Below are 15084 nucleotides of genomic sequence, written 5' to 3'. Positions count from 1 at the left end.
AACATTTTATGACTGTGGGTTCATTTCTTCATCAGGCTCTTCAACCTATAAAAAATAAATTTCCATTTACTAAACCTCTTAACTTCTCTACAAGTAACTGGAACAATGTTTGCTGTATTATGTGAGCTTAAAATGGATCAAATTTCCTTAACTGAATAAAAAGCATCCGATTCCCATACATATTAGATTAATTTTAAATATTAAATAAGAAAAATCTCTGGCCTGTAAATCGAATTCCCCGTGAAGACGTCTTCTGTTTGAATGCGTTTCCTCTCCACTTGGCTGCATCTTTCAGCTTCCAACCATCTCCAGTTGAGTCATGCGATCCGCCAGAGAAACACAAGAACGGCCCGGAGAACCCGATCCGCAGAAATGGAGTTGGATTTTAGATTTGGCCGAGAGAGTCAAGTTGAGTTACGCGGCCACTAACACTAAGTGGAGCCAAACTCGATTTCAGTTGGATTTTTACTCTAGCCCCCCTTTCCATCCTTCCTCTGCGATTTTCTTCGTTTTTGTTTGTTTTCGGTGCCACATTCCCTGCTCGTTGGCCTGGTCGCTTCTCACATGATTAAGCCAGATTGCTTTCAGCTGGCAGCCGGATCGGAGTCTTCTCTTAAAATCTACAAATCTGCAAAGACTCGGCCAGTTTCTGCAGTCTGCAGTTGTTTGCCTATTTATAGTTAGGCGCTGTGGACTTTGAACAGATCTTCGATCCGATGACGCAGCGTCTTTGGTCTTACAGGGTGAAAAATTATCACAAGAATATGTTTAATATAATAGTAAAAACAATAAATATTTTTTAACAATTTTTATATTAGTAAAATACAAAATATATAAAGATCCCTTTCCTGACAACTCTATACAAAATAATTATATCAAAGATAGTACTCAAAGGTTTTGAAAGTACACAATATATTGAAATTTCACCATTCAGATAGCTAGAATATTTATCAATTGCTATAAACATATTAAATCGAAATTCTAGGGTATGCTGACACGCCTAAGCCAATATGAAGAGATGTATTACGTTTATTTAAGTGCTGCGACTTATGATACGATTTACATCATAGCCATCCAGCGGGGAATATGCTCACATATGTGGTTTCCTCGTGTGGAGTTCAAGTCCCGAGAGGTCGTAGAAATCGCAGAGTCCATTGCGAAATCTTTAGCACACTCGAGATTTGCATTCTTATGGGGAGTAGAGGCATCCGCAGACTTCTTCTGCTGCCCCGAAGACCGTTGCGAAATGCAAATATCAACAAATGAGCAAATCGTTTCGTTATTTGTTTGACAGCAACACAAACGTTGCATCAAAGTGGGTAAACAAAGGCCAGATATGCCGATGGAGATGATGAGATGGATGTTGGAGGCTGGAGGCTGGAAAGGGAAATGGAAAATGTAGGAGACGATGTTACCTTGGATGCCCCGCCGTTTGCCTGATGAGCGGTTGACCCAGTCGAGTGTTTTGGGCCAGCAAACGCATTCAATCTCAGACTTGGACTCGGACTTGGTTTCAATTGATGCTAATTGCTAATTGCATAATAGCTCATTCTGCTTTGGGCTTCCGCATTGTGCCATCTGCTGGGCGAAATGCAATTGCAAATCCCTCGCAGATCTTTAATTAAACTCATCACAAACACTTTTACGAGTGCCAAAGGAGGCGTTGGTATTATGAGCGCCGTGGATTACTCATACGCCCCATCGTCCACACCAGGCACGCCCCCTCGGCGCGAATCAATGGCAACGCCCCCCGACTTTCGTGGGGCTTTTCCCTGCGTCATGGCTCACATGAGTCGGAAAAACCAGCAAGGAGGCCAACTCAAGTGCAGAGATATTTATGGCCCAGCATTGATTTCAGCCATTCGATTCTGTTGTTAACTGTGTTCTGTGCGAAGTTGAGCTTGATTTAAGATTCGATTGGGCGGGGAAAATGTAATTTAAGGCCACGAAGTTTCCGATTAATCGGAAAATCAGATTAGTACTTTATTACCATTGCAAATAACTATCTTGCATTGTAATATTTATTATTTATCTCTAAAGCTTAATAAAATAAAATTTCTTTTTTAATATGTTATTCAGAATTCTAATTAAAAAATACTTCACAAAAATGCATAAATTTGTAATTTACTATTTTCTATACTTATTTTAATTACGTCTGATGGTTTGGTGGCTTAAACAATTCAAGGAAGATGCAAATTCAATATTCAAATGTAATTTCGAAAAGTGCACGATGAGTGTACTTCTGCCTAGCGTTCCCTTTTCATGGCTTGTTAATTTCCACTTTAAATGAGCGGCAAAAGTCCCTGGTCAAGAGAATCGGAAAACCTTTTCAAGTTCATGGCTAGAAACGTCGAATAACGAAACACAAACGACGCCCAAAGGCTGCAATTTTCGTGTTAGCCAAATTACTATTATTTGCCGCAACACAAACTAACAAACACACATAGATACAAAAGCAGAGGCACACATGCAAAAAACAAACGCATATAGATTTACATAGATACAGCCTTGTCTGTCTGGCTTTTCGCCTTGGCTCTAAATTTTTTGGCCCTGCAAACGTGGCTGAATGACTTAATGTCCTTTTTGGCAGCCACACCCCAAAAACCTCACCCCGCAAACCGAGTGCAGTTGTTGTCTAGACTGCGGCAAACGAACTTTATTCGCTTTTCCACCATTTTCGTCCATTCTCATTACTATATTTCTCATTTATTTCACTATTTTTCGCCGAAAAGTGAGTTTTAGCAGGTGGTTTTGCTTTGGTTTAGACCAGAAGCTTAAGGACCTTCCCCCAATTCAATTTATAATGCCGCGACATTTTGCACTCTATGGCTATGGCTTCACGTTTGCGTGACTCTACGTCTTTGGAACAGGAAAAATATAAAAAAAAGGAAAAAATTAGCCGAATGATAACATTTTTCCTTCGCCTTTATTTCACTTTTAATTCAAAGCGGATTTTGGCATTACCTTGGCGGGTCTCTCTTTGTTTTGGCCAAGCTTATGGAAAATGGCAGTTGGAGGGGTTCAATGGAGTTCAGTTTTGATATTTGCGTGCCTGGCCACAAAAAGTTTTTAATGCTGCACACAACGATGCGCATTGGCGATAAGGCTGCTCTCCCTCTATTCAAAGTAAGCGAAATAAAAAGGGTTTCGCATTGCATAACACCATCAATCTTTTGACCAGGCCAAAAGCAAGGAGGATAGGCTATGCTCTGCCGCAGGCCATATATCATTCACAGTGTCTGCCTGGCTTAACAACATGCAACTCCAAACTGCAAACGGCAAACGGCAAACACAGCAATTAAAGCCAATGAATTGACAAGAAACTGCTGGCCCAGGCGAAAAATCTGCCAAACAATTGTTATCTGCCAGCGAACAGAGACAATTGCCGCCTTTGTCTTTTGGCCAAATTCAGGGTGAGGCCGCCAGCGAAATGTTGGCCAAATTGTGGGGTACTTTTCTGCAATGATTCGCCAGTATTTTTAAATACTAAAAATACAATTTGCATACTCGAATTACCTTAGAAAGATGAATGTATGGAATAGTTACTCTTGACTGGTTGTACACAACAATGAGCGATATTTCGGGCAAAGGTTTTCTCCATCTGTACCTACTTATATATGAAATATCAAAATTCGTAAGCCGTTTTTGTGCCTTTAGGCCTAAACTAATATTTTAAAATTACGCATGAAATCATATCCGGCTCTCGAAAGCAGTTTCTCTACCTCAACTTTAAATATATTCATCTTTGATTGAAGGCACGAGAAGAACAACAAAATATATAAATTATAAATTATGCACAAATTGCAATTAAGGTCAAGTTAACTTGATCTGCTTATAGTGAAAATCCCCAGATTTAATTACAAAAACGGAAACAGATTAATTTCGAGCAATTGAGCCACGTAATTAACGAGCGAGATGATGACGATGCTGTAGATAACGTTTTGCTGCGCCAGCAAATGATTCTCGATTTTGCAACATCCACATCCACAAAGTCTCCGTCTGAGTTGCAAGCTCATGAATTTGCGGTTTGTTTGGGGCCTTGGCCATAACGGTATACACGTAGTAAGTATGAGAGTGCAACACGCTGCGCTTTGCCCGGCATGCTGTTTTGTATTTGTGAACTCAATGGTTGTGAATGAAATATTCGAATCGGCAGTGGCAAAAGGTTATAAATTCGACATGGTCTGCAGCTGAAGTTCTCGGGCTAAATGCGGTAAATCTTGTGGCACGAATATGAAATCAATTTTGCGGATATGGGTATTTCAGATACGAATTTATTTGGGGTTTTACAGAAATTTATGAATGGAGGGGGGCACTTTTACAAAACAAAATATAAACAGACTAAGAAATTTAAATAACTCAAGCGTTTAAGCAAATGGCTGCCTTAAAAATTAATCAGAATTAATCAGCAGAACTTCCAGTAATTACCACAACCATACTTGTATCTGAAGTTTAAGCTTCTTGCATGATTTCCATGGAAATGATAGACCAAACAAACACCAATTAATTTTCTAGTATCGCTTGCACTTTTTTCTGGCTTGTTATGCTCACTTTCGCTGGCAAGAAAAACGACCAAAACAAACGAAATAAATAAGGCGGCAATAAAAGCGATAAAATAGAAATAAAATATGTACAAAAAACACAAAAAACGCTTTGGGGGTCCAAGTACTGGACCTCCAGTCGCCCGCCCCGTATAACTCGACCACGCCCACTCGCCGTTTTGGCGATTTGATCAAAATGCGCATAAATTTGTGGCCAGCACTGTTGTGTTTGTACGTCTGTGTGTGTGTGTGTGCGATTTCTGCCAAGTGAGACGTCCGTGGCGCCCACTGTCCATGTGGGTGGTCGACTGTGGAAAATTGGAGAAAAGACCATTTGCATCTTTCTCTCCGGTTTGCAAGTGTGTAGATCTTTGTACACCGGCAAAAATGGGGGCCTTGTTACGCATCTTCTATCAGACGCATTTTTGGCAAATATACATTTGTACTATAACACGATATTTAGAATATAAGATATGTAAATTTATAAGTCGATTTTAATTAATCATTAATAAATATCATAGATACCAGTAAAGAATGTTGACCTAAAAAGTCATGCTGAAATTCTATTTTTCCTGTGCATCTACGGGTATGCGATTCTTCGACTTCGAATTCTAAAACACGAAAATTTGCATTTAATTGGGCAAGTTTGCGCGAGTCAAGCAAGGGATATGAGCAAAGTTGAGGTGCAACAAAATGTATTTATTCAGCTTTGAAGCGAGTGAGAAGAAAAGTTTTTTCCTTTGAGCCTGGGAAAACGCAGCAGATGAGATTTGGCTGACATCAATCAGCCGGAGATCTTTGCATTTTGTCTGTTTTTCTTTTTTGGGGGCCGGTGTTTGTTTGTTATTTTATCTGCGACACGATGACGTTTTCAAAAGACCAAAAACTAAAAAACTAAAAAATCCGATGAGTGAAAGTACATTTTCGTATGTGGCACTGCAGTTGTTGTCATTTCATTTCATTTCTTTTGGCCGGGCCGTAATGTGTGTAAAGTTTGCAACCGTCGACAGACGACTTCTCATGGCTGTTGTCTCTTCGGCTTTTGATTGTCTGGCGATAGCCAATAGAGATTTTCATTTGTCAGTCAAAACAGCCACGGCGAAACAAAGCCGATTCCGAATCCAAAGCTACGATAGACGAAAGACGAGACGCGTCTGTCAATGACACAGAAAGAGAGTTTAAATCTACGAAGACCACGAGCATGATGTGTACTTGTTGCACTGGGTCTGATTAGACTTTTGTTGATGTTCGAGTATCTGCTTTTCACTTTCCCTCTCGCTGGCGTCTCGTTTCTTCTTCGGTTTCTTCTGCGTCATCGAGAGATTTCCAATTCTCCAATCGCGCGGCACGTGCTCAGCCACTGGGTGAAGACTGTCTGTGGGATTCTTCCAAAAACTGTTGATTAAGGGCTACGATTACGAGATGAGTTTTTTTGACCGGAAGTGCACTTGCCCTGTGCATCACAACCGCGAAAAATTTGGGTAAAAAATGTGGATAACTAGCTGACTTCGGGTATTCCAGACTGCAACCTTCTTAGGAATCTACAGAAGTTCTTAATAATAAAGTAATTTGATTTCCCATAAATAAAGTATGGCAAAAAAATGGTCTACTTAAAATGGGTATTAAATAGTTATTTATTAATGACAACTATTGAGCACATTCTTACATTTGTTTCAAACGGATAAATATTTTAAATTAAATAATTGGTAACCTGATAAATTCGAACCATCTCCGTTTAGCCCTTTGTGACGGAAGAGTTTTCGCTGTTGGCCAGCAGCATTCAAGCTCCGTTGAACAATGACCTCAGTAAATTCGTTTTTAATGATTCCGAAACTTGTCCTTCAAAATTAATTACGCCCTTTACTTTACCAAGAGCGTATATGTACATAGATAGTAATATAGTGCAGGTACCTTGCCCAAGTGAACTTTGCTCTGAAGGCATGAACTTTACACTCTGCACATTAATCTCGGCTAGGCTCAGCTGCGCCGACTAATTACGCTGGCAATCTTTTAATTATGGTCCAACGGTTTCGGAAAATGAAACAAGAGCGACCCACAAAAGATTTGTTAGTATTTTCCAGCAGTTTTCAACCACTCATTACCAGCGATTCTTGTCACTAATCACAATGCTGATGGCTGAGGAACCAAATTAAAAAGCGACACAAGTTCTAAAAAAAGGCAGCTAAAAAAAACATCAAGAAATGTAACTGGGTCAAGTTGTTGTTGCCCGTGCTGCCGTTGAAAAATACAAAATAATTGTGGAAAATCTCAAGATCTTTTTATCTGCGGTTTTATTTTGTTGTCTTTCGGTTTTGTTTAGTTTTCGTACGTTTAATGCGCTGGCGGATGGCCGGATCGACGAACTGGGGAACTGGGCCGAGTTTCAATTAAGTTTTCAGCCCGAAAGCCGAACTCACACACCACCCCTCCCACAGCAATGGGTCTTCAACTTTCGTACACCTTACGCACCTGAGAAGCGCGGAGAAAGGCTTGAGAACTGTGGAAGTGGCCAATTAGGGTGTATTAGGCAATTAGAGGTAATCAGCCTTGCTGGTAATTACCTTTTCACAATTATTCTAATGAATTCAGGGAGGTGTTTCCGCTTTCGGTTATGATGATTGATAAGTTCTGACTGCTGCTCTCTACCTCAATTATGGGAATCCTACAAGAATTGAGATTCTAGGTGCGTTTTTACTTAGCAAAATGACTTAAATCTTAAATTAAATTTGAAAAAATGTTTAAATGTTCTCATTTCTATCTAATGTTGTTGTTAATAATATTAATGGCTTGGGAATATTATTATATTGGTGTGAACTTGATTGTTGACTGTTTTAAACAGATTGCTGTATTGAATATTTGTTTGAAATTTCAGAAATTGGTAAATATTTTTGATAAATGACAGATGTTTCCGCCCCCACCCCTCTGCCCCTGTAATTATAGGCCGCCAAAATAATCGATGAAAATGGGGAAAGGTGACTCGGTGCGATTTTCACGTCGGACATCCCAAGCGGTCCATTGCCCAACTGGACGGGAGTCAATAAAAATAATTTCGCGAAAGTTGTCGCACAATATGGTCGCGCGTTGAGTGTTTACTTCATTTTCATTAAGTTGTATTTTTAAGTTTTATTTTCTCCGACTCTTTATTAGATTGTAATGTTTAATGCTGCCGCTGGCTGCAGTGCCTCAAGTTGCCAGTCGCCACATTTCGCAGCCATAATTCAACTAATTAAATGCGCATGAAAAATTCAGCACTCGAACAGGCAAACTTGACAAATGGTATTAGGTTTTTGCCGAGGGGAGGGGGCATATCAAATGCCAAGCCAAAAACTTGGGGATGAAACGCACTGTGAAATGTTTCAATTTGAAATGCACAACGAATTAATTCATTTTTTAGAGATTGGAGATTGGAAATAGTTTGAATTAGTCATGGGAAAAAGTTAACAAGCGTGAGTTGGGAGTTGGGATAGGTCAAGTTGGTTAAAGTATAAGATAAGTAATATTATTTCAATTTAGTGAGTATAAAAATGGTCACCCAATACTTCCCTGAGTACTAACATCTATTTTATTACCTTAAGCGAAAAACCTCTGAAACACCAATTTCTCTTAACTGGGAACTACGATTTCCCCAAATACTGAAAGCTTTACCTAATCCAACCGACCAATTACCGGATTATTGTTAAATCTCTGGATCTTCGCTGGCCACTTAGTGGAATTAACCAGATTAGCCATGGCTCGGATCATATGTGTTCCAAGCTCGTTAATGGCGCCCAGAGACTTCGGATCGAGAGATGGTTTTCCCAATCAATTAGCTCTGACCTCCAGGTGCCCTTCGGACCTGCACTCGCCGCGGGGGGTTTTCCATTTTCCCTTTCTTTCCTTTGCCCCCAAAGCCATTGATCATTTCGTATGGATTGGCCGACACGATATTGCCCTAGGTTTTGGCTACCGTTCCGACTGGCCACTACCAAAGAGCCGAGACCCAAGCCCAAAACAACCTGGTCAACAGCGGGCAACTTACAACTTGGGCGCAACTTTCACTAATTTTCAATGCGAGCAAACTTGATTGGTAAATTGCGGCAGCAGGACGCACTTCGTTTAATATTTCTCACCCATTCTCAGTCGCACCTGAGTTTGATTTGATTTTCCAATCAATTGGACACTTTTCCACTCTATTTTCCACACTAATTGCAATGGACACGAGGGACTTCAGAATGCTTCCCAGTTTCGTGCCGCCAATTTTGATACTCTTGATGGAAAACCATTCGGATGAAAATGTAATAACCGGGCAATCAAGCAAATAAATTACATTCACTTATGTGTGTAATTAAATTAAATCTTGTATTTAAATAAGTTGTTGAAAGTGGCTCATAAATATTTATGAATCCATGTAAAAGATATATTTGTAATTAAAGTGATTTGAAATATTAAAATTTGATTTGCTTGCACTGAATTGCCAATTTAAATAAACATATTAAAGATATATATAAATATATTAATTAATAAATAATTGCAGAATTAATGATCGCCATGGAATTTTCAATCATTTCGAAATTTATCAAATCATATATGTATTAAGGAACAATAGCACCTCCCCCACCTTTGGATAATTAAAATTTCCCTCAAATGAAAACTCGAACTGCAATTTCCTTTCGGCCTTCCGCTGTAACCCAAGTTTTATCGTTTTATTATGACACGCAAATGGCAAAATTAGTGAAACATATATATTTGAAAGGGTCAGCAAGGGGGGAGGGGGGGGGGGGTGTGTCGGCTGCTGTGCTATAATTATATTATAAAATGGGCCCATAATAGACTTGTTTTTCGCCCCCGGCTAATTTGCAATGTTGGCCAAATCTGTTGGCGTTTTATTTTCATTTAATTACTGCTGGTGCCGCCGTCGCAACTTTTGCTGCATTAATTGGCTTGTTTTGCTTAATAATGATTATTGGTTTTTATGACTCTTTGATTATGCGATGATGCATCGAAAAAAAGCTGGTCTGCGAGGAAAGTCTCTGCAGTGGCTCTTGTTTTTCCCCAGCTTTTTATGTTGGATGTTTTATGTTTTATTTTCCGCCGGCTCTTTGGCGAGGTGTTGAGCATTTTGTTGGAGTTGATGGCTTGTCAGTCAGGCAACTCAACTGCCGGACTGACCTGACAGACATTGTCGGTCCGTTTTAAAACGCCGGACCGCTTCTATGTCTGCTTATGCTGGCTGGTGGTGTGCTGCTGTCTTAATTATGTAATGTGCGCTTTTGAAGACAATTTAAATGGCCGCCAGTTGTGGAAAACAAACACGAACCTCGGTGGCCCAGAAATGCCTGGAAAACGGGGGAAACTGACCGGGAAGCCGACCATTGGGATGCTCTTAGGCGATGAACTTGGAAACTTATTCAATACCAATTCCATCAACTCAGTTTGCAGCAATCGATTTGTCCTTCGTATATGGGAAAATGCATAAAAAAGATTATATAAGGCATCCTATGTATCCAGCAGGACAAAAATGCATATAGCAGAGTGCTCAGAATATTCGCTATACCTTGCCCTACTTTATAGGGTATGCTGCATAATTATATGCACTTGATCGGCGCAGAGTGTGTGAGCGAGATGGAGCGCCAAAATGTGCAACTCAAGTGGACAGCCAAGTGGACAGCGAATTATGAATGATGACGCAATGCGGCCTCATCGATGGAGCTGGAAAAACCGTTGCACCGTTGGACTGGGACGGACCCAACCTGCCAGTTGCTCCTGGTTGAAGCTCTTGACCCCGTTTCATGCGGCACAGATGACTGACTGCTGAGAAAAACCAAAAGTTGAGCCGAAAATATCAAAATCTCGAAACGCTTCAGAAACTTTTGGACGCCCCCGAAACTCGAGTTGCATTTTAATTGCGCTGCGATTAAGCGGCAATTACATAAAATTAAAAACAAAAGTTGATTTCGAACTAAGTGATTACGGCAGAGGCAGTCGGCAGCAGAAGAGCAATGCCCAAGAAGAAAGTGAAAAAGAGCGAAGAAAGCTGCAGAAGAAACGCAAAAAGACGCAAGAAGAGCGATTAGTTAGTTACATTCGCTTAGCAAAATGTTGAATAATTACTCATAATTATCATAATTCAACTAAATACCCGCGCGGGCGGTTGCATCAGCCCAATTTGCACCACTAACCCACCGAAGAGCCACCGGGGAAGCACCGCACCACTTTAGCACGCAATCCCCTGCACACTTGGCTGGTTAATTTATGTCATGATTCCGCACATAAATTCCAAAGGAATTTTCCTATAAATTACACGGGGGCTTTTCCCTGTCGCCCGGCAATTCGTTGTTTTAAGTTAGCAGAGATGTCAGCGATTTTGTTTTTATCGTGTGTGTTTTCTTCTTCAGATTTTCCTGCAACATCATTACGAAACGAGACGTTTCTTCTTGGTCTTGTTTTTCTTTCGCTCCTTCTCTCGTACCGTTGCACACTAGATTTTCCCCCTTTCCCCCTCCAGTAAAAAGTCGGATGGGGCCAAAGATCCCCGTGACATTTCCACATGCAAGAAGGCCTCATCTTGGGAAAAAAATACATTTTGGCATGCGCTGACACGAAGAAAACATTAAACATTCTTTGGGGCCAAATGGAAAATTGTGAGGGCGCGGTTTCTGCCGGGCTGCATCAATAAATTTAGCTCATAACGCTGAGTGACAGTAATGTGTCATCAGCGGGTGGAAATAGTTTCTAACGAAGTGGGAGTTTTCCTCCTCTGCAGTGGCCGTGCATTTCTGTGGACTGAGAAATGAGTTTGTCGCGCCGACGAGGTGGCACATCCATTTGATCTGATTTACACGGATTCTACGCTGGATATATAGCGGCTAACCACACTGATTTACTAGGCATAAATATTTATGTGGGCGGGGGGAGCCATTCAATTATGGAGCTTTGTCATTAATGTTATGGGGAATGACCATAACTTTACTGAGCATGGGTAAATATAAAATTATGTACCTTAGTTAATATTTATTCTTATAAAATTAGGTATTTAATTATTCAAGCACGTAGAAACAATGGTCACTTTTCAAAAAACTATTTCAGTCAGTGTGTATTTATTTATTCTTTTTTGGAAATTACTATTGATATTTTAGCTGAATTTAAAATGCCTAATGAGATGCTAAGTGATTATGGTTAGTTGGAAAACTATAATCATGAAATGGGCAATCTTTTTGGTAATTTCGTTATCATATAAATATCAGAAAGCATTTTAGTGATATAACCGTATATACTTATATACTCGACTTACCTTTTCCACCCCACCCACATTTTGAAATGCCAACTCGAAATGCAACCCTTAAAAAATCATGAAAATTATTTTTAATTTCGCCTCGTTAAACCGCAACTTGAAATCCCGACCGCTAACCTGTTCGGATTGGGCGCCAACTAATGAAATCATCAACCTGTGGCCACACAATCCATCAAACTTAAGTCCAGAAAGCGACAGGGGCCAAAAGTGTTAAACAATTTTCCGCACACACAAACGAAACGCAAATGAAGTTTTCGACTTATGCCGAGTCTCGTTTTTTGAATTTCTGTTGGGTTTGGAGCAGGAGAAGGAGGTTCGCTTGTGCGCATAATTTAAAATAATGACGGCACATGAAGCTTAATGCGTCTGAACCGAAAGAGATCGATCTGGAGGCAGGTGGATCCAATTTGGCCCGAACCCCAGGCGGATGATGCCCAATGGCTGCGCCTGATGAATCGAAGAGGCACACTCGCAAATGCTCGGTGTGTACCATAAGGTGTATAACAGGTGTCACTCTCACTTTCGTTCGGTGGTGCTAGCCTACATACATAACAATTAGCCAACAAAACGAGTGGCCAAACTCACACGCAATTATGGCATCCTTGCCGTATCGGCGACTTGTGATCAGTGATCGCAGATCGCCATGTGGCACTGCCACTGCCACTGCCACTGTCTCCTTGTATATTTTCCTCTCGCCTTTTTGTCACTTTCCTTTTGCAATGCAAATTTCTCGTGCCGACTATTAATTGCTAATGGCATTCAACAGCCAAAAAACTAAAGGAGAAATAACCGTTGAGACAAACGCCAAGTAAAAAACCAGCCATAAAAATCGTCAACCAAATGCGGCAACCTGGCTCTAATATCCCCCACTCCATCGCATCTCCTCCAGTCACCTGAATTTTCCTTCTCCTGCCCACGAAGATCGCTGCTCATTCACAGTAGGCAGTTTTCAGCTACCGCGGCTTATATGCAGATTTCGAGGAAAGTTTCTCCGGTCCGCGAATCCTGTTTTAGGATTTTTATTAGCCAAAGCTTTATGAGCGCCTGAGTTTATGAATGTTTACAGACCTACAACTTAGCTGCACTCATCACTAATCACGCGCATGATTTTTATGCGTATTAAGACATTCAAATGAATTTGACACAGTTTTCTTGCAATTCGAGTGAAAGAAAGCGGTTGAAAATTGCATCCATTCCTATATTTCCTTTGCAATTAAATCTTGCTACTGATTAATCTCCCATTTAGGTACCCTATTACATTAAAAATGAATAAAATCTGAAATGAAATCCTATTTCTTTATAGCTCTTTTGAGTCAAGTACGAATTTGCATGAATGATCTGCTAGTTGCACTCGAGTCCAAGCAATTTGTCCTGGGGCACTGAAAATAAAACTTTCTTTGCGCAGAGTGGTGTTACCCTCCCCCTCTCACTTATCCCCCGAAACATCCAAACATCCAAAGTGTCTATAACTCCCTCTTTTTGGGCTTATCGGCGATCTTTAGACGTTGGCACGTTTCGTTCATTGCCTTGGCTTCAGTTGTTATTGTTGTTGTTGCTGTTGTTGCTATTGACGTGTTGCCAAATGACCATATTCAAGCTTTTATTGTGGCTCGTATTAGATTGCCATGGCCAATGCATAAATCTGTTATTGAATGCGAGCCCGAATTGGAATCGGAATCCGATCGAGAGCGATTCCAAGAAAGCCAGTGTAAGGCCAAAAAAAAAAGGCATTTGACTCTGGACAAGCGATTCGACTTTATGCATTCTTATTCGCAAATATTTTAAAATATTTATTCACAAGCTGCCCTTTTTAACCTCTTCTCAATTTTTAAATAATTTAGTTAAAATAAACAAAGGCTTATAGGAATATTCATATTTGATGTGGTTGTTTTCTTCTATATAATACTAATAAAATCCGAAAGGGCTTAATTATTATCTCACTTAGCGAATATGATTATGAGTATATGACTGCTTATTATTTAAATAACAAAGGAGCCAACCAATCCGTCTAAAGCTCTAACCAGTTCACAAGTTTCTAATGAACTGAGGACCAGCACAAGCAGCAACTATTAGAGTTTGAAATGCCGCCAATTACCAAGTGAAGTGGATGTGCTAAAAAGTGCCCACTTACATATTTCATTTTCGCATACCTTTCATAGAGTGGAAAGTTCTGGCCCGCGGTGAGTCACTAAGCTCCTCCAATAAGACACGGTTCCAGCGCTTTAAAGTCAACAGCATAAAGGCGATCTCCTATCGCAGTTCTCCCTCTCGTTCTAATAAGCCAAACAATAAATCATCATCGAGGCTTATATTTTTAGCAGATTTCTTAGCCAAAACTCTGCTGACTCACGATCCCTGAAGAGCTCCAGGCTCCATACATACACATGTACACATGTATACATTTGTGCCCAGCCATGGGTTCCCATTCCCAGACTGGAACGGCGCTTCGCTTTGAGCCTTCATCGCGTCTCTTTTGGCTTTCCTGTTGTTCTTCTTAAGCTAACAAATTCTGGCATGGTCCAAAAAAAAGGGGAGATGGGGGCTTTTGGGTGACCGCAGAGGTGGTGGCAGGGGTGGCGGGGCGAAAAAACAGGCTGGGGCACATTGCTGGACATCACGCAAGGAGAAGGAGGCATCGAGTGGCTGCAGATCGGTGGCATCGCAATCGGAATCGGAGGTAGGAGAAAGTCTCCACGAAGGGCGGCAAAGAATCTCCAGATCTGATACCACGTTCCCAAATGCACTGGAAGAAATGGGTAATGATAAGACCGTGAAAGAAATAAAGTCTAGAACCATAAATCGAAATTTTGGTTGGTAATTGGTAGTGATGGAATAAAGAAATAATAGTTTTTATAATCTGTACTATATCTTATCTTATCTTATTTGGTTAGATTTATGAGTACAAATGGTTGTAGTATTTAATCCTGAAGGACATGGTGCCAAATAACAAACCATATTTTTGAAGAGTGCCCATCGGCAGCTGCCAAGACACACGAAATTCTGTTTTCCAAGTAGCCCAGCAACGAAATTTGTTATATGACTTACATTAGTGGGTGCATGTCCCCCCTTTCGCCGCCACCCCCCCTGAAGGTTTGGGGCATTTTTTGTTTTTGGCCGGCATTGTTTGGCAAGCGGGCAGCCACATTTGCAGCAGCAGCGGCAGCAGTAGAATTGACATTTCCTTTTACAACATCCAACAAGCTCTGCAAAATGAAAACGATAAATCAGCAACAGCAGCAGCGGCGAGCGTTTTCCATGTGATTGTCACGCTTG

The 15084-nt window shown here is 40.7% G+C and overlaps 2 protein-coding genes across 2 annotated transcripts in view; one reads left to right on the top strand and one right to left on the bottom strand.

Moving 5' to 3' along the window:
- The window catches only part of LOC117140169, a 55667-nt gene that overhangs the window by 7189 nt on the left and 33394 nt on the right, over positions 1-15084 (top strand). The gene's annotated exons all lie outside the window — the stretch shown is intronic.
- On the bottom strand, positions 1060-1311 carry LOC117140172. The gene has a single exon (XM_033302949.1). It carries the CDS (start codon positions 1309-1311, stop codon positions 1060-1062), a length of 252 nt encoding a protein of 83 aa, XP_033158840.1.

The sequence above is a fragment of the Drosophila mauritiana genome, chromosome 3L (assembly GCF_004382145.1).
Source record: "Drosophila mauritiana strain mau12 chromosome 3L, ASM438214v1, whole genome shotgun sequence".
Lineage (NCBI taxonomy): Eukaryota > Metazoa > Arthropoda > Insecta > Diptera > Drosophilidae > Drosophila > Drosophila mauritiana.
The sequence above is the reverse complement of the archived record's forward strand: the minus strand, read 5'-3'. Positions and strand labels throughout refer to the sequence as shown.